At 43.8% G+C, this 21037-nt stretch overlaps 2 protein-coding genes across 3 annotated transcripts in view; both read right to left on the bottom strand.

Moving 5' to 3' along the window:
- The window catches only part of DHX40 (DEAH-box helicase 40), a 215730-nt gene that overhangs the window by 70692 nt on the left and 124001 nt on the right, over positions 1 to 21037 (bottom strand). For both annotated transcript variants that reach the window (XM_069757182.1, XM_069757183.1), the window contains one exon: positions 2027 to 2107. In XM_069757182.1, coding sequence (XP_069613283.1) covers positions 2027 to 2107 — 81 coding nt within the window. The remainder of the gene's footprint in view (positions 1 to 2026; positions 2108 to 21037) is intronic.
- Positions 14951 to 16670, bottom strand: LOC138672132 (uncharacterized). Its single transcript, XM_069760165.1, has 2 exons — positions 16173 to 16670; positions 14951 to 16038 (listed from the first exon to the last, which is right to left on the bottom strand). Exons 1-2 carry the CDS (start codon positions 16505 to 16507, stop codon positions 15153 to 15155), a joined length of 1221 nt encoding a protein of 406 aa, XP_069616266.1. The 5' UTR covers positions 16508 to 16670; the 3' UTR covers positions 14951 to 15152.

Raw genomic sequence — 21037 nt, 5'->3', positions numbered from 1 at the left:
CAGGCTAGACCACCTTAGTCTCATGTACTTCCAATCATGCGCAGTGCTCCTCTCTAAAGCCAGGATATATGTACACCCACTACAGATTATCATCACTGTCCCCACTGGGACTCCCACTCTAAATTCCCTATCAGTATGTCTTTGGAGTGTGGGAGGAAACCGGAGAACCCGGAGGAAACACACTCAAACACGGGGAGAAAATACAAACTCCTGGCAGATGTTGTCCTTGGTGGGACTTAAACCCAGGATCCCAGCGCTGCAAGGCTGCCGTTTTAACCACTGAGTGACCATGCTGCCCTGTCATATCATAAATCCATATATGATATCACATATCAATATCCTATATAAAATAAATGGGCTTCAGAAATACTTTTTCTAAAGATCGGTTTATGTGTCTAATATAATAATGGGACTGTAGGCAGGGAATTTAGATAGGTGATCACAATTGGTGGTGGTTCTGAGAGCACACGGGACCTGTGTGGTTCCCTATAAACTGTATTAATAAGACATTGCAAGCTGTAATGTTAACCCCTTTGTAACGTCGGACGGGATAGTAAGTCCAATGTCAGAAGCCCCGCAAAAGGAGCTATTAACTAGTGAAATGTCGCTCAAACTCTGACAGCGGCATTTAACGAGCGGTTCCGGCCATCGGGCCAGAAATACGCGCACCGCTGACCTCGGTCACGTGATAGGGGATCAGCAGTGCATCGGAATGACAACTAGAGGTCTCCTTGAGACCTCTATGGTTGTTGATGTAGGATTACCATGAGCGTCACCTGTGGTCAGCACTCATAGCAATGCAGTAATTCTGCTACATAGGGGCGATCTGAGCATCGCCTCTATGTAGCAGAGCCGATCAAGTTGTGGCAGCTTCTAGCCTCCCATGGAGACTATTGAAGCATGCCAAAAGTAAAATAAAAAAAGTGATTAAAAATATGAAAAAAATAAAAAATATATAAACGTTTAAATCACCACTAGTGATGAGCGAATATACTCATTACTTGAGATTTCCCTAGCACGCTCGGGGGTCCTCCGAGTATTTTTTAGTGCTCGGAGATTTAGTTTTTATTGCCGCAGCTGAATGATTTACATCTGTTAGCCAGCAGAAGTACAAGTGGGGATTCCCTAGCAACCATTCAGCTGCGGCAATAAAAACTAAATCTCCAAGCACTAAAAAATACTCGGCGGTCACCTGAGCGTGCTCGGGAAATCTCGAGTAACGAATATATTCGCTCATCACTAATCACCACCCTTTCGCCCATTTCAAAATAAAACAATAAAAATAAAATCAAACAGATATATTTGGTATCGCCGAGTTCAGAATCGCCCGATATATCAATAAAAAAAAAAAATTAACCTGATCGCTAAACGGAGTAGCGACAAAAAAACAAAAAAATCGAAACACCAGAACTACGTGTTTTTTTTATCACCGCGACATTGAATTAAAATGCAATAACGGGAGATCAAAAGATCGTATCTGCACAAAAATGGTATCAATAAAAACGGCAGCTCGGCACGCAAAAAATAAGCTCTCACCCAATCTGAGATCACGAAAAATGGAAACGCTACAAGTGTCGGAAAATGGCGCAATTTTTTTTTTTTTTTTTTTTTAAGCTAACTTTGGAATTCTTTTTCACCACTTAGATAGAAAAGAACCTAGACATGTTTGGTGTCTATAAACTCAAAATGAACTGGAGAATCATAATGGCATGTCAGTTTTATCATTTAGTGAACCTAGCAAAAAAGCCAAACAAAAAACAAGTGTGGGATTGCACTTTTTTTTTGCAATTTCACAGCACTTGGAATTTTTTTCCCGTTTTCGAGTACACGACATGGTAAAACCAATGGTGTCAATAAAAAGTACAACTCATTCCGCAAAAAATAAGCCCTCACATGGCCATATTGACAGAAAACTAAAAAAGTTATGGCTCTGGGAAAGAGGGGAGCGAAAACAAAAAAAAGCTCCGGTCATGAAGGGGTTAATAATAGATGTTAATAAGCCTATATTAGTTAGAAAGTTTATCACCTGTCAATTGCACTGCATTGATAGAGCTTCCTAAGGGCTTCTAAAATAAATCTCTCTTCAGGTGGATCCAAGTAGGGGAACCTGTGGATAACATTAGACGTCAATAATGCAAAACAGAGGGAGAAGGCAACAGCGGGACCGCACGAGAGAGAGCAAGATCACAAGAGAGAAAGAGCACAAGCGCGCAAGAGAGAGCATAAGAAAAAGTAAAAGCACGAGAGCGCGTGCGATAAAGTGCGAGAAAGCAAAAGAGCGAGCAAGCAAGAGAGTGAGTGCAGAAAAGAGCGAGTACACAGCCACGAGAGAGACAACCTATCTAGATGTGAGGTGAGCACCTTAACCCCTTAAGGACCAAGCCAATTTGTAGGTTAATGACCAGGCCTAAATTTTGAAATCTGACCACTGTCTCTTTATGTGGTTATAACTCATCAACGGATCCTGCTGATACGGAGATTGTTTTTTCGTGACATATTGTACTTTATGATAGTGGTAAAATTTCTTCAAAATTACTTGTGTTCATTTGTAAAAAAAAAAAAAAATATATAAATTTGGCAAGAATTGTAAAAATTTCACAATTTTCTAATTTTTTATGTTTATGCACCTAAATCAGAGTGTTATGCCACACATTTCCCACATGTCTACTTTACATAAGCACAACTTTGGAAACATATTTTTTTTGTGTTAGGAAGTTGTAAGGGTTAAAAATTGACCAGCAATTTCTCATTTTTCCAATAAAATTTACAAAACCATTTTTTTTAGGGACCACCTCACATTTGAAGTGACTTTGGGGGCCTATATGACAGAAAAAAAACAAAAGTAAAACCATTTGTAAAAACTGCAGCCCTCAAGGTGTTCAAAACCATATTCAAGAAGTTTATTAACCCTTCAAGTGCTTCAGAAGAACTGGAGCAATGTGGAAGAAAAAAATGAACATTTAACGTTCTTCACAAAAATTTTACTTCGGACACAATTTTTTTTATTTTCTCAAGGGTATCAGGAGAAAATTAACCACAATATTTGTTGTGCAATTTCTCCAGAGTACGCCGATACCCCATGTGTGGAGAAAGACCACTGTTTGGGCACACAGCAGGGTTCAGAAGGGAAGGGTACCATTTGAGGTTTTCAAAGCAAAATTAGCTGGAATCGAGAGCGGACGCCATGTCATGTTTGGAGAGCCCCTGATGTGCCTAAACAGTGGAAATCCCCAAGAAATGACCGTGTTTTAGAAACTAGACCCCTCAAGGGACTTATCTAGATGTTTATTGAGCACCCTGAACCCCCAAATGCTTCATATAAGTTTATAACATAGCGTTGTGAAAATTAAAAATCAAATTTTTTCAACAAAAATCATCTTTTAGCACCAAATTTTTTATTTTAACAAAGGTAGCAACAGAAAATGGACCCCAAAAATTGTTGTGCAATTTCTGCTGAGTACGCCAATACCCCATGTGAGGAGGAATACCACTGTTTAGGTACACGGCAGGACCCGGAAGGGAAGGAACAAGGTTTGACTTTTTTAACACAAAATTGGTTGGAATCGAGAGCCGACGCCATGTCACTTTTGTAGGGCCCCTGATGTGCCTAAAAAGTGGAAACCACAGAGAAAAAAGAGCCAGGGGGCACTACCAGTGGGCAGAAGACCAATCACAACCTATGAGGTAAGTATGAACAGGGGTGCAACCCGATGCACAGCAACAAAATGTATCAAGAGAGCAAGAGAAAGAGCCATGCATATAGAGTGCACTCCCAAAATACAGTCAAATTACAAAATTGCAAAAATTTATTGAAGAAGACAGGAAACACAATAAAAGCATATTAAAACACAAACACCGCCACCACTGGTCCTATGATAAATCAGCATATAGAGACGACCTTAGGGCAAGCCTTGTCCTAAGGAAGCCCCCACACTACTTCGGTCCCGGGACCATTCCCCCCTTGACGGCTGACACCACGTACTGGACCGCCTGACATGGTGATCTTTTCTCTACATGCAGCTTCTCGGCTTTACCTTTCGGCATAGGTTCTTTCCTTATTTTTTCATTGTGATGACGTGTGAACCCTAAGCGTCTCCATACTATTTATTGGGCTGATATTTCTACTATATTTGTAGCCTTGCTTCCTTACACTTAGGAGTCGCTTCTAAGATGGTTCCTACTTACTTTTTGCTGTTATTCATTAGGCTTATTGGGTCCCTATAGCTAGCATCAGCTTCTTTATCTATACAGGGGCACCCCTCTACTACATTTTTTCTGGGACGCCCAGACTATGCCTATTGCCTCATTTTGTATTTTTATACATGAACTAGCCATTTTCTGTGCATATGTGTGATATTACTTGTGACACATTTTTGTGCCCTAAGGACGTCTCTATATGCTGATTTATCATAGGACCAGTGGTGTTGTTGTTTGTGTTTTAATATGCTTTTATTGTGTTTCCTGTTTTCTTCAATAAATTTTTGCAATTTTGTAATTTGACTGTATTTTGGGAGTGCACTCTATATGCATGGTTCTTTCTCTTACTCTCTTGATAAATAGTGGAAACCCCCCACAAGTAATACCATTTTGGAAACTAGACCCCTCAAGGACTTATGACTTATCTAGATGTATGGTGAGCTTCTTTAAACACCAGGTGCTTTATACAAGTTTATAACAGAGCTAAGAAAATTGAAGAAAACAAAATCAAATTTTTCCAGCAAAATTTTTCTTTTAGATCCAAATTTTTTATTTTATCAAAGGTAACAGGAGAAAATGGACCTTACTTGTGTGGGAACGGACACCCTGCCATGACTAGCTATGCCCGTCATTGGACGTTAAGGGGTTAAAGCGCCAAAAATCTAATTTTTCCCACAAAAATATTATTTAGCCCAATTTTTATTTTCACAAGGACAGCAGGAGAAAAGCGACCCTCAAAATTGTTGTGCAATTTCTCCTGAGTCCACCGATACCTCATATGTGGGGGTAAACTACTGCTTAGGCTCACGTCAGAGCTCAGGAAAGGTGTGACGTTTTGGAATGGAGACTGATGGAATGATCTGCCAGTGTCATGTTTAATTTGAGAGCCCCTGATGTGCCTAAACAGTGGAAAACCCCCACAAGTGACACCATTTTGAAAGTTAGACCCCTCAAAAAATGTATCTAGATGTGTGGTGAGCACCTTGAACACCCAGCTGCTTCACAGAAGTTTATAACGCAGAACCATGAAAATAAAAGAAAAAAAAAGAAAAAATTTTCCCTAAAAATGTTATTTTAGCCCCAATTATTTATTTTCACAAGGATCGCAGGAGAAAATGGACCGTAAGACTAAGGCCGGTTTCACATTTGCGGTTGTGTCCGCAGCGTTTCTTCCGCATATATCCGCATGCGTTGTGTATTCCTATATTTAACATTAGGGACACATGCGTCTGCGATCGTTTGCTTCTTGCCGCGTTTGACGACACATGCGTCGTTTCGTCATCTGCGGTTTTGCGCGGAAATTCAACATGTAGAAATTTTTAGAGGCATCAATTTGCCACCTATAAAAGTATGCGGTCGATTGCGTAAGGAATGCACCAAAAAAAAACGCATTGCTGTCTATGTGAACGCATGCGTTTGCTTGCGTTCGTAAAAGCATGCGTTGCACCAGAGAAAAACATGTCTAGACACTGATAAGCCACCCGCCACATACAAAGTGATAAAGGGAGGTAGTGGACATTTGCAGGTCACTACTCAGCAGACAGCCAAGCAGAACAGACGGACCACAGCAGACAGCCAAGCAGAGCATACAGACCACAGCACCTTTGAGAAAACAAGCCTCTGAACAATGTGAGTATATCCTAGCCAATGCCTTTATTTTCTATTTTCTGTCTCTACATGTCCTAATTTCTGCCATATCTTTCTTTCTGCATGCATCAGAATGTCTTATTCTTTTGATGAGGAGCAACGTCCTGGGCCTTCCAAAGAAGAACATGTCAGTGAAGTGAGTACTCACCCCCTCAGATTGGTAAGTATTCACTGTCAAATCTACACATATGACAATTTTTTGTTTTTCATTTTTTTTAGAGCACTTCTACTGTGGCAGAGACTGGGCAGGAACAGCGGAGTCACAGTCGGGTGGCAAGGCGGCAGCGTGTACGTATACAAGGATGATTGCTGTATCCTCACTGTTGTATTCTTTAATCTTCCTTTCTGTACTTTACTCTTTCTTTTTAATTCTCTTCTGGACTACTATAGTATCTTTACTTTCCTTATTCATGCCATTTCTCAGCCTCTGTTTTCTTTCTTTACCTTATGTTAATGTATCCAACATTAAAGTCTTTATTTAATTTTTAGGTTCCAGAACGGGATGAAGACCTCATAGAAAATGACCTCCTCATCTCCCTGGTCCAGGAGCGAGTCCTGCTGTGGGACACCCGGGATCCACTGCACTCAAACAACATGACGATCAGGCGCCTATGGAATGAGGTGACCAAAGCGATGTGGGATGGCTGGGACAACGCCCCGACTCGGGTCTGAAATGCGTTTGGTAAGTATTGCACTGCAGTGTGAAGCAGCAGAGACCTTGGCCATGCTCACTCAACTGTGTGTGATGAAAGAAACTCTCAGGAGTTTCTCTCATCACACACAGTTGTGTGAGCATGGGCAAAAGTCCATTTTCTGACCATTATGTTTTGTTTTTGTTTTTTTAACCCCTTCATGACCCAGCCTATTTTGACCTTAAAGACCTTGCCGTTTTTTGCAATTCTGACCAGTGTCCCTTTATGAGGTAATAACTCAGGAACGCTTCAACGGATCCTAGCGGTTCTGAGATTGTTTTTTCGTGACATATTGGGCTTCATGTTAGTGGTAAATTTAGGTCAATAAATTCTGCGTTTATTTGTGATAAAAACGGAAGTTTGGCGAAAATTTTGAAAATTTCGCAATTTTCACATTTTGAATTTTTATTCTGTTAAACCAGAGAGATATGTGACACAAAATAGTTAATAAATAACATTTCCCACATGTTTACTTTACATCAGCACAATTTTGGAAACATTTTTTTTTGTTAGGAAGTTATAAGGGTTAAAATTTGACCAGCGATTTCTCATTTTTACAACGAAATTTACAAAACCATTTTTTTTAGGGACCACCTCACATTTGAAGTCAGTTTGAGGGGTCTATATGGCTGAAAATACCCAAAAGTGACACCATTCTAAAAACTGCACCCCTCAAGGTACTCAAAACCACATTCAAGAAGTTTATTAACCCTTCAGGTGCTTCACAGCAGCAGAAGCAACAAGGAAGGAAAAAATTAACATTTAACTTTTTAGTCACAAAAATTATCTTTTAGCAACAATTTTTTTATTTTCCCAATGGTAAAAGGAGAAACTGAACCACGAAAGTTGTTGTCCAATTTGTCCTGAGTACGCTGATACCTCATATGTGGGGGTAAACCACTGTTTGGGCGCACGGCAGGGCTTGGAAGGGAAGGAGCGCCATTTGACTTTTTGAATCAAAAATTGGCTCCACTCTTTAGCGGACACCATGTCACGTTTGGAGAGCCCCCGTGTGCCTAAAAATTGGAGCTCCCCCACAAGTGACCCCATTTTGGAAACTAGATGCCCCAAGGAACTTATCTAGATGCATAGTGAGCACTTTGAACCCCGAGGTGCTTCACAAATTGATCCGTAAAAATGAAAAAGTACTTTTTTTTCACAAAAAAATTCTTTTAGCCTCAATTTTTTCATTTTCACATGGGCAACAGGATAAAATGGATCCTAAAATGTGTTGGGCAATTTCTCCTGAGTACGCCGATACCTCATATGTGGGGGTAAACCACTGTTTGGGCACATGGTAAGGCTCGGAAGGGAAGGAGCGCCATTTGACTTTTTGAATGAAAAATAATTTCCATCGTTAGCGGACACCATGTCGCGTTTGGAGAGCTCCTGTGTGCCTAAACATTGGCACTCCCCCACAAGTGACCCCATTTTGGAAACTAGACCCCCCAAGGAACTTATTTAGATGCCTAGTGAGCACTTTAAACCCTCAGGTGCTTCACAAATTGATCCGTAAAAATGAAAAAGTACTTTTTTTTCACAAAAAAATTCTTTTCGCCTCAATTTTTTCATTTTCACATGGGCAGTAGGATAAAATGGATCATAAAATTTGTTGGGCAATTTCTCCCGAGTACGCCGATACCTCATATGTGGGGGTAAACCACTGTTTGGGCACACGGCAGGGCTCGGAAGGGAAGGCGCGCCATTTGACTTTTTGAATGGAAAATTCGCTCCAATTGTTAGCGGACACCATGTCGCGTTTGGAGAGCCCCTGTGTGCCTATGCATTGGAGCTCCCCCACAAGTGACCCCATTTTGGAAACTAGACCCCCCAAGGAACTTATCTAGATGCATATTGAGCACTTTAAACCCCCAGGTGCTTCACAGAAGTTTATAACGCAGAGCCATGAAAATAAAAAATAATTTTTCTTTCCTCAAAAATGATTTTTTAGCCTGGAATTTCCTATTTTGCCAAGGATAATAGGAGAAATTGGACCCCAAATATTGTTGTCCAGTTTGTCCTGAGTACGCTGATACCCCATATGTGGGGGTAAACCACTGTTTGGGCGCACGGCAGGGCTCGGAAGGGATGGCACGCCATTTGGCTTTTTAAATGGAAAATTAGCTCCAATCATTAGCGGACACCATGTCACGTTTGGAGAGCCCCTGTGTGCCTAAACATTGGAGATCCCCCAGAAATGACACCATTTTGGAAACTAGACCCCCAAAGGAACTAATCTAGATGTGTGGTGAGGACTTTGAACCCCCAAGTGCTTCACAGAAGTTTATAACGCAGAGCCATGAAAAAAAAAAAAAAAAATTCTCAAAAATGATCTTTTAGCCTGCATTTTTTTATTTTACAAAGGGCAACAGGAGAAATTTGACCCCAAAAGTTGTTGTCCAGTTTCTCCTGAGTATGCTGATACCCCATATGTGGGGGTAAAGCACTGTTTGGGCACATGCCGAGGCTCGGAAGTGAAGTAGTGACGTTTTGAAATGCAGACTTTGATGGAATGCTCTGTGGGCATCACGTTGCGTTTGCAGAGCCCCTGATGTGGCTTAACAGTAGAAACCCCCCACAAGTGACCCCATTTTGGAAACTAGACCCCGAAAGGAACTTATCTAGATGTGTGGTGAGCACTTTGAACCCCAAAGTGCTTCATAGAAGTTTATAATGCAGAGCCGTGAAAATAATAAATACGTTTTCTTTCCTCAAAAATAATTATTTAGCCCAGAATTTTTTATTTTCCCAAGGGTTACAGGAGAAATTGGATCCCAAAAGTTGTTGTCCAGTTTCTCCTGAGTACGCTGATACCCCATATGTGGGGGTAAACCACTGTTTGGGCACATGCCGAGGCTCGGAAGTGAAGTAGTGACGTTTTGAAATGCAGACTTTGATGGAATGCTCTGTGGGCGTCACGTTGCGTTTGCAGAGCCCCTGATGTGGCTTAACAGTAGAAACCCCCCACAAGTGACCCCATTTTGGAAACTAGACCCCGAAAGGAACTTATCTAGATGTGTGGTGAGCACTTTGAACCCCCAAGTGCTTCACAGAAGTTTATAATGCAGAGCCGTGAAAATAATAAATACGTTTTCTTTCCTCAAAAATAATTATTTAGCCCAGAATTTTTTAATTTTCCCAAGGGTAACAGGAGAAATTTGACCCCAATATTTGTTGTCCAGTTTCTCCTGAGTACGGTGATACCCCATATGTGGGGGTAAACTACTGTTTGGGCACATGCCGGGGCTCGGAATTGAAGCAGTGACGTTTTGAAATGCAGACTTTGATGGAATGCTCTGCGGGCGTCACGTTGCGTTTGCAGAGCCCCTGATGTGCCTAAACAGTAGAAACCCCCCACAAGTGACCCCATTTTGGAAACTAGACCCCGAAAGGAACTTATCTAGATGTGTGGTGAGCACTTTGAACCCCCAAGTGCTTCATAGAAGTTTATAATGCAGAGCCGTGAAAATAATAAATACGTTTTCTTTCCTCAAAAATAATTATTTAGCCCAGAATTTTTTATTTTCCCAAGGGTTACAGGAGAAATTGGACCCCAAAAGTTGTTGTCCAGTTTCTCCTGAGTATGCTGATACCCCATGTGTGGGGGTAAACCACTGTTTGGGCACACGTCGGGGCTCAGAAGGGAAGTAGTGACTTTTGAAATGCAGACTTTGATGGAATGGTCTGCGGGCGTCACATTGCGTTTGCAGAGCCCCTGGTGTGCCTAAACAGTAGAAACCCCCCACAAGTGACCCCATTTTAGAAACTAGACCCCCCAAGGAACTTATCTAGATATGTGGTGAGCACTTTGAACCCCCAAGTGCTTCACAGACGTTTACAACGCAGAGCCGTGAAAATAAAAAATCATTTTTCTTTCCTCAAAAATGATGTTTTAGCAAGCATTTCTTTATTTTCACAAGGGTAACAGGAGAAACTGGACCCCAGTAATTGTTGCGCAGTTAATCCTGAGTATGCTGGTACCCCATATGTGGGGGTAAACCACTGTTTGGGCACACGTCGGGGCTCGGAATTGAGGGAGCACCATTTGACTTTTTGAATACGAGATTGGCTGGAATCAATGGTGGCGCCATGTTGCGTTTGGAGACCCCCTGATGTGCCTAAACAGTGGAAACCCCTCAATTCTAACTCCAACACTAACCCCCCCACACCCGTAACCCTAATCCCAACTGTAGCCATAACCCTAATCACAACCCTAACCCCAACACACCCCTAACCCTAATCCCAACTGTAGCCATAACCCTAATTCCAACCCTAACCCTAAGGCCATGTGCCCACGTTGAGGATTTGTGTGAGATTTTTCAGCATCATTTTTGAAAAATCCGCGGGTAAAAGGCACTGCGTTTTACCTGCGGATTTTCCGCGGATTTCCAGTGTTTTTTGTGCGGATTTCACCTGCGGATTCCTATTGAGGAACAGGTGTAAAACGCTGCGGAATCCGCACAAAGAATTGACATGCTGCGGAAAATACAACGCAGCGTTTCCGCGCGGTATTTTCCGCACCATGGGCACAGCGGATTTGGTTTTTCATATGTTTACATGGTACTGTAAACCTGATGGAACACTGCTGCGAATCCGCAGCGGCCAATCCGCACCGTGTGCACATAGCCTAATTCTAAAGGTATGTGCACAAGCTGCGGAAAACGCTGCGGATCCGCAGCAGTTTCCCATGAGTTTACAGTTCAATGTAAACCTACGGGAAACAAAAATCGCTGTACACATGCTGCGGAAAAACTGCACGGAAATGCAGCGGTTTACATTCCGCAGCATGTCACTTCTTTGTGCGGATTCCGCAGCGGTTTTACAACTGCTCCAATAGAAAATCGCAATTGTAAAACCGCAGTGAAATGCGCAGAAAAAAACGCAGTAAATCCGCCATAAATCCACAGCGGTTTAGCACTGCGGATTTATCAAATCCGCAGCGGAAAAATCCGCAGAGGACCAGAATACGTGTGCACATACCGAAACCCTAACCCTAGCCCTAACCCTACCCCTAACCCTACCCCTAACCCTAAACCTACCCCTAACCCTATTCTAACATTAGTGGAAAAAAAAATATTTCTTTATTTTTTTATTGTCCCTACCTATGGGGGTGACAAAGGGGGGGGGGGGGGGTCATTTATTATTTTTTTTTATTTTGATCACTGAGATATAATCTATCTCAGTGATCAAAATGTACTTTGGAACGAATCTGCCGGCCGGCAGATTCGGCGGGCGCACTGCGCATGCGCCCGCCATTTTGGAAGATGGCGGCGCCCAGGGAGAAGACGGACGGAGCCCCGCAGGATCGGTAAGTATGATGGGGTGGGGGGGGACCACGGGGGGGGGGGATCGGAGCATGGGGGGGGGAATCGGAGCGCGGCAGGCGTGGAACGGAGCAAGGGGGGCGTGGAACGGAGCACGGGGGGCTGGAACGGAGCACGGGGGGGTGGAACGGAGCACGGGGGGGTGGATCGGAGTGCAGGGGGGGTGATTGGAGCACGGGGGGGTGATTGGAGCACGGGGGGAGCGGACAAGAGCACGGGGGGGAGCGGAGCACTGGACGGAGGGGAGCCGGAGCAGTGTACCGGCCAGATCGGGGGGCTGGGGGGGCGATCGGTGGGGTGGGGTGGGGGCACATTAGTATTTCCAGCCATGGCCGATGATATTTCAGCATCGGCCATGGCTGGATTGTAATATTTCACCCGTTATAATAGGTGAAATATTACAAATCGCTCTGATTGGCAGTTTCACTTTCAACAGCCAATCAGAGCGATCGTAGCCACGAGGGGGTGAAGCCACCCCCCCCCCTGGGCTATACTACCACTCCCCCTGTCCCTGCAGATCGGGTGAAATGGGAGTTAACCCTTTCACCCGATCTGCAGGGACGCGATCTTTCCATGACGCCGCATAGGCGTCATGGGTCGGATTGGCACCGACTTTCATGACGCCTACGTGGCGTCATGGGTCGGGAAGGGGTTAATAGTGGCCAAAGTCAAAACACGTTGGCGTTCGATGAAGGACCGCTTCAACAAGGACCTGCGTCAAGAGAGCCGTGTTCCCAGTGGTTCAGGAGCAAGGATCCGAAAGTACAAATACCATCGTGTTCTGGCATTTTTAAGATCGGTCCTTGCCCAGAGAACGTAAGTATTTATCCCGTGCATTAGGTTGTGCTGTATTGCCATAATCTGTATGTTTCTATTCCACAGGAGTTGTCGTCTATTTAATTTTTGGTATTAATTTATTTTTTCCTTTTTTCACAGCACATAGAGCACTACTGTTGGCCCAGGTTCTGGAGTAGTCCTTCATCAAACAGCCACGGACCCGTCCCAGCCATCCAGCAGCGCTGCAGCAAGTGGGCCTGCCACACAAACTGGAGACCAGGAAGCTGGTCCACCAGGTCTTCCCCTTTCCCAGTCCTCTGCCAATGCCCCATTTTTTGGGGGCTCCTCCCGGCAGCGGCAGAGGGCATCGGACAGGTCCCTCATGCCCGAGTTTTTACACTTGAGCTCGGTTTTTCACGAAGGACTCATGGCTTTGGGTGACTGAATGGATATTTCCCTTAGCCAGATGAATACACGTATCCAGGAGGTCACCAAAAGCCTTGACCAAGTAAAAGCCAACCTCCAGAGGCCAGCACATCATTTTTTTAACCAAATTGAGCAGGGCATGTCGGAACACCTTACTCCTGATCTCCAGCTGAGTGTCATGCAGGCCTGCAATGCTGCTTACGTGCAGGCTATGCAGCAGAGCCAGTATTTTCAGCAGACAGTGGCAGCATATCCACCTGTGCCTTCACTGTCACGATTAACCTCAATGCCGACCTCTGCTGCATACCACTGCACGGCCACCTCTATTCCTAGCACTGCCGGACACCAGTACAGCACCACCACCATGCCGAGTGTTGTTGGACAGCCCACCGCCACCATCATGACAACCGCTGCTCCTGCTTGGACCTCCTCCACTGACACCACGATGCAGCAGGACCCTGGCATGGCCTTCCATACCTCAACCACCACGATGCAGCAGGACCCTGGCATGGCCTTCCGCTCTACAAGCACTATGGACTCTGGCATGGCTGCACGCTCTACGAGCACTATGGACTCTGGTATGGCTGCACGTTCTACGAGCACTATGGACTCTGGCATGGCTGCACGCTCTACGAGCACTATGGACTCTGGCATGGCTGCACGCTTTACCAGCACTATGGACTCTGGCATGGCTGCACGCTCTACGAGCTCTATGGACTCTGGCATGGCTGCACGCTCTACGAGCACTATGGACTCTGGCACAGTGCAGCCGGACCCTAAAAGGTCACCCACCACGACCATGCCACAACAAATGAGTCCTCCGAGGCTTCCCAGAACACGGCAATCCCAGAAAGTAAAAAAAAAAACAAAAAAAAAACAGCGGACTCTTAGTATTCCTCCCCCTTCACCTCCCAGTGTGTCTGTAATGTCAGGTTTGTCTCACCCATCCAGTGCGTCTCAAGCCTCTCATGTGTTAAGCCCTATCCCCGAACTACCAGACCCCTCAAGTTTCATTGCCCCTTCTCCTGCCACCCCAGCGTCGTCCACTGTTAGCCAGGCCTCACACCCCCCGTTTACATCACTCTACACCAAGCAGGCGCAGTTAAATTTAAAGTTTGTGTAAAAAAAAAAAAAATAATATTATGTTTTGCCCCCAATTATGTGTGGTTTATTGTGTCTTTCGTCGCCATCAACACACACCGTGCGCCAAACACTTAATTTTTTGGCCACATCATAGCTCCAGTAGTTAGCAAATAAATGACTGCAGCTTTGTTTGTCTTTAGTATAGAGATATGAAGTGGGCCAAAAAAATAATTCATGTATTATCTCCATAATCTCTTCCTTTAGTCTGTGACTAGTGTTGCAGACTGAAGAGAAAATGGCGGAAATACAATGCAGAACTATACTCAACAGGTCAGGTGTCCAAAAACTCATTAGTTAGGACACCTGACCTGGTGAGTAGAGAACTGCCTTGTATAACCTCCATTTTCTCGTCTGTGTACGTAATATTCCACACAAAGTGAAGGGACGATGGTGGTCATAAACACGGCATATCTATGCTCACCTGGACATGTGTCAGAAATAGTTAATTCATGAGGCTGTTATACGTGCATCATGAATTCATTATTTCTGACACCTGACTTGATGAGCATAGATCTGTTTTGTATGACAGTCACTGTCTCTTTAGTCTGTGTCCAATGGATACTGCTTAGCAGAACAGAATCAGGACGCAATGACGTCAACAACCTTACCACTAAAGCAACATGGCTGCCGTCACAATAGCAGTATGTGGTCAGTGTTTTACATATATAATATGTATTTGTAAACCAAAACAAGGAGTGAAACAATTAGAGGTAAATTATAATATTAACATAACTAGCACCTCTGCCTTTATCACCCACTCCTGGTTTTGGATTACAAATACTGATATTAAATACAGACCAAATACTGCTAGTTTGAGGACAGCCTTGGTTTGTAGAGGAAATACATAGGAGACACGGTCAAGACAACAAAAAATAAAGTTTATTAATGAGAAATATTATTAACATTTAAGAAAATTACTGGTACAGATTAAATTACAACAGGACATTTACACAACATTGTCCTGCCATGACACACGTCCAATATCAGAATCAAAAAAGGCGGCAAATTGGTCCCGCATGTGACCAACTTCAGCAGTTGACCGCAGCGGGTGATGATGGTAATCGGGCAGTGGGTGTGCAACTGGTTCATCCAGTTCAATGTTGGGTCGCTCCTTAGCCATTATGTAATTGTGCAGAACCACACAGGCTTTGACCACCTCGTCGACGGTCTCCATTTTTAGATTAATGGCTGATGCAAGAATGCGCCATTTTGAGACTAGAATGCCAAAGGTACACTCTACTGTTCTTCGGGCCCTGGTCAGTCTGTAGTTAAAGATCCCTCTAGTGTGGTTCAAGTCCCAACTGGAATATGGCTTCAGTAGGTTTTCACACATCTGAAAGGTCTCATCCCCAACCATAACAAATGGCATCGGTGCACCTTGAGTGTTGGGGAGCGGTTGTGGCCGTGGAAAATTAAACTTTTTGCGATACACACGGCAGCCCATATCAGAGTTCTTAAAAGTCTGGGAATCGTTGCCACGGCCAAAAGCTCCAATGTCCACGGAGATGAAGAGACAGTCCGCATCGGCTATTGCCATGTGCACAACATAAAAATATTTTTTGTAATTGAAGTACTCCGATCCTGTTCTGGCTGGTTTTATAATGTGGATGTGCTTTCCATCAACCGCTCCCAAACAGTTGGGGAAATCACACACACTCCAGAATTTTTCAGCAATTTCAAGCCACATGTCCAAGGTGGGTAGGGGTATAAACTCATCCCGGAGAACATTCCACAAAACCAGACAGGTGTCCGCAACTATTCCAGACAGGGTGGAAATTCCAAGCCGGTATTGGAAGTGGAAGGATGATAAACTCTCTCCGGTTGCCAGTAATCTGGAAGAAAAAAAAAATTACAATCTATTCTATTTATGGTGTGGTTATGCTAAAGACAGAAAGGAAAATACCTCAAAAATACATGTCTGAACACCCAAAATTTGGACTGTCATTGGTTTAGATTTGGAACGTACCTTAATGTAACCAGCAGACGTTCCTCGAGTGGAATCGCTGTACGGAGCTGGGTGTCCTGTCTCCATATGGTTCCTTGGACACGAGCAAGCAAATCCCGGAACAAGTCTTGCGACATCCTTGTATATTCTTGGAATTTCTCCGGGGTGGCATTAAGCTCGCCATACAGAGTGTGATAAGCTCCACGTCTCTCACGTAATTCAATAATGGGGTGTCTCCAAAAACGCCTACGCCGTCTCCTTCTCAATCTTTCGCGATTTCTGTCTTGCTCCCAAGCAAACGCACATGCAAGAAACAGCTTGATGCTTAAATCCAGGTTGAAATAAAAGCTCTCCATGCGAAGATCTATTATGACACAGCATACAGGAGTAAAATCTGAAGATTTCAGCTGTTCAAGGGTCTATATATAGAGATCCCATAATACACGCCCTCTACAGTCCCATTGGCGCTGTCTGGTTATCTAGATTTTTCTCCTGTTAAATTTTTCACCCTGCGCACCAAAAATGCAAACGCAGAAAAAAACGCATAGAAACACGTACAAACGCGGAGTTTAACTGCATGCGTTCCCTGCATGTGTCTAAAAAACGCCGCGTTTGTACGTGTTTCTATGCGTTTTTTCCTGCACTTGCGGATTAAACGCTGCGGATTCTACCACAAATGTGAAACTAGCCTAACTGTGCAATTTCTCCTGAGTACACCAACACCCCATATGTGGTTGAACACTATTTTTGAGGCACATTTTGCTGGACTGGTTGGAGGATGCCATGTCATATTGACAGAGCCCCTGAGGTGCCAAAACAGCAGACTCCCTAATAAGAGAATCGATTTTAAAAACTACAACTCTCAATATATTCAACTAGGGGTGCAGTAATCATATTGACACCACAGGTGGGTTTTATACCATTGGGCAATGAAGAACAAAATAATTACGTTTTTACCACCAAAATTTTGTTTTAGCCCCAGATTTTATATTTTCACACTGGGAAATGGGTTAAAAAAAAATTAAAAAAACGCACCAAAATTTGTACTACAATTTCTGCTGAATCTGGAAATACCCAATATGTGGCTGTACAGTACTGCTTAGCCATACAGTGAGGCTCGGGAGGGATGGAGCGCTATTGGCAAATAACACTCCTTCCCTCCCGAGTCTCGCTGTATGGCTAAGCAGTACTGTTATACAGGAAACATCCTGGAGGGCCGAATTTTCAATAATAGTTTGCGGACTCCACATACAGAGCCCGTAAGTGCTAGAAAAAGAAACCCCCCTCACGTGACCCCATTTAGGAAATTATACCCCTTTGGGAATTTATCTACAGGTGTCATGATGATTTTGACTCCATGGATGTTTTCCAGAAACAAATAGCAGTGGATGTTGCAGAGTGAAAATTGCAAACTGCATTTGTAGTGACCAATATGCTGTAGTGACCAGTACATTGTGCCGAAGCTCATGCACATGTAAATTAGGCGGGCTCTCATCGCTACATATATGCCAAAAATGTGGACACTAACTGCAGTTTAGATAGACACACTGGGGCACATTTGGATTTGGGAGCACAGAATTTGCCTAATTTCTTTTGTGGGGGGCGAGGTACCTTTAGCTTTTTCCAGAGCCTTTGTGCTACTAGTAACGTGGAAGACCCCTATATTTCCGTTAACAGATGATGGACCTGTGTGAACACTTGCTTTTTTGGTGGACTGAATTGAAGCTTTTATTGGGAACATTTTACATAACATCTTGGATGACATTTATCTGGCACTGTACGCTGAGCACTTATGTTGGGGTTTCCCTTTAAGGCTATGTGCACACGTTCAGGAATTCATGCAGAAAATTCCTGTGGAAATCCGGACATTTCTGCCAGATTTTCACATGAAATCCGCATGCGTTTTTTGCGCGGTTTTTGCACATTTTTTGCACGGTTTTTCCCAGACATTTACCAATGAATTAGACAGTGGGAAATACGCAAAAAAAAACGCCAAATTAATGAACAGGTTCATTATTTTTCCGCAATGCGTTTTTCATGCGGAAAAACGCACATCATGTGCACAGAAATTGCGGATTTCATTATAAATGATGGGATGCTTAATGTATGCAGATTGTTTGCGGTTTTATAGCGTTTTTATAGCGCAAAAACGCTAAAAAACCGCAAATAATCTGCAATGTGTGCACATAGCCTAAATCTCCAAGTGATGTAATTCAAAAGAAGCCCCCGAGGGATCCATTCACTATAATGAAGCAGCTGAGGTACTCAGGACTCCGTCTGGTCTCTGTTCACCGTGTAATTTTATTCAGAGGTGTACAAAACGCTGGCCGACGGCACTCTTATGCACTCTTAATAAAAAGGCGGACACTGCCGGATCACAGGTCAGACAGCATCCACAGTGCCTTCATATGCCAGATTATAGGGAAACTTCCGCCAGGGGGTTCTGTCAGAATCACGTATTTCAGAGATGTACACGGAAACCCCAATGTAAGCGCTCAGCGTAGAGCGCAAGATAAATGTGAAGAAAAAGATGAAGAATTGGTTCTATTTATTTTTTACGCTGTTCCTCGTGTGGTATACGTGATTAGACTTCTTTATTCTTAGGGTCGATGCAATTACAGTGATACCAGATTTATATAAGGTTTATATGATTGCCTGTTGTCACACACGAAAATACTTTTTTTTCCCCCAAAAAAAACTAGTTTTTGCATCACCATATTTTGAGAGCTATAATTTTTCCATATTTCTGCTGACAAATTCAGGGCTTGTTTTTACGGGAGTTGATGTTATTGGTACCATTTTCGGGCTCATGATATATTTTGATAGCTTTCTATTCCAATTTTTGGGAGGCAAAATAAACAAAAAACAACAATACAGGATTTTTTTTTTTGGGGGGGGGTGAGTGGAGGGGGGTTATGCCGTTTTTTGTGCGGTAAAATTGATAAAGCAGCTTTATTCTTCAGGTCAGTACAATTACAGCAATACCACATTTATATTTTATTTAGGTTTTGGCGCTTTTACACAATGAAAACTATATTACAGAAAAAATAATTATTTTTGCATCGCTTTATTCTGAGAGCTACAACTTTTTTATTTTTCGGCTAATGGTGCTGTACGGCGGTTTGCTTTTTGTGGGACATGATGACATTTTCAGTGATACCATTTTTTATTTACCATATTTTTAGGACTATAAGATGCACCGGACCATAAGACGCACCCCAAATTTTGGGTGGAAAATAACAGAAAAAAGATTTTTATAAGATGGGGGTCCATCTTACTGTCCGAATTTAAAGGGAACCTGTCACCACTTTTTTGCTCTTCCAGCTAATAATATCATTTAATTGATTGCCAGGTATGCATTCCACATCTACATTTGAAATCCCCCGACACCACATGCATCACCCATAAAAACCTTTTTTATTTGTCCCGCACTGTGTTAATCTATTTGGTCCGGTCCGATGGGCGTTGCCTCTGTTCCCTCACTCCACCCCTCCTCGGCTTGCTGTACGCATGCTTCGCTGTGAATCTCGCAGAGCGTGTACAGACCTCACGCGTGCGCAGTATGCTTTGCCCAATTGCGGGCAAAGCCGAAAAGCAGTATGGCGCATGCGCCCCCATCCTGTCATGTGCTGCTCTCATCCTGCGCCCCCATCCTGTCATGTGCTGCTCCCATCCTGCGCCCCAATCCTGTCATGTGCTGCTCCCATCCTGCACCACCGTTTTCATGTGCTCCGATCCTGCGCCGCCATTGTGTAATGTGCTGCTCCCATCCTGTGCCCCCGTTTTCATGTGCTGCTTCCATCCTGCGCCCCAATCCTGTCATGTGCTCCGATCCTGCGCCGCCATGGTGTAATGTACTACTCCCATCCTGCTCCGTTTTCATGTGCTGCTCCCATCCTGCACCCCAATCCTGTCATGTGCTGCTCCCATCCTTCGCCCCATGCTGTCATGTGCTACTCCCATCCTGCGCCCCCATTCTGTCATGTGCTGCTCCCATCCTGCGCCCCCATCCTGTCATGTGCTGCTCCCATCCATATGCCCTGTACGCTGCTCCATAAAGGTTGATGGCCCCCCCACAATGGAACTTTCACTTTCTACAGTCTGATCGCAGTTATAAGGCATAGCAATGCTATACCTTATAACGGGTCAGTGCAAGTTAGCTAGATTATGCACTGTGCATGATGTAACTAACTTGCTAGTGCCAGGTGACCCAGATGTCATCATGACAACTTTGGGCCACCATGCCAACGATCGGTGCCGATCCAAAGGCAGAGGGGTTTTCTTCCCTCTGCCGATTCCCTAAATGTTGTGATTGCAGCATTTAGGGGGTTAAAGTATCGGGTATCAGCTGCCAGAATCAGCTGACACCTGGTGGAGATCATGTGCGCACAGCCTCTGTGAGCACAAAATTGCCAGAACATATCCATATGTCCAAGGTCGGTAAGTACCAGGCGCCTGGACGCATGGATATGCCTAAGGTCATAAAGGGGTTAAAGCTCTATCATGTAAAGAAGAAGCCATATATCAATCAACACAATAGACTTCTTTGGGCCAAGGCTCAATTAATAATGACTGAGACAAAATTGAAAACTATTCTGTGGTGAGATGAAACAAAATTTGAAATGGAGATTCCTTAGCGCCTGTGACATGGACAGCTTACACATCTTAAAACTTAAGGCACCATCAATGATAGCATTACATAGAGGTTTTAGAACAAAATATGCTACCAGTAAAACAACAATGAACACATGCGGGATCACCAGCGTTCAAAAGCCGGCAGCGCTTTGGACGCAGCAAATATGTGCGGCGTCCAATGCGCTGCCGATTCCTGACCGTGGTAACATACCCTTAAAAGAAAAGACGTTGCTGTAGAATGGTAAAGATGG

Source organism: Ranitomeya imitator, chromosome 3, assembly GCF_032444005.1.
Source record: "Ranitomeya imitator isolate aRanImi1 chromosome 3, aRanImi1.pri, whole genome shotgun sequence".
NCBI classification, from domain to species: Eukaryota; Metazoa; Chordata; class Amphibia; order Anura; family Dendrobatidae; genus Ranitomeya; species Ranitomeya imitator.
This window is presented reverse-complemented; position numbering and strand designations above follow the sequence as displayed.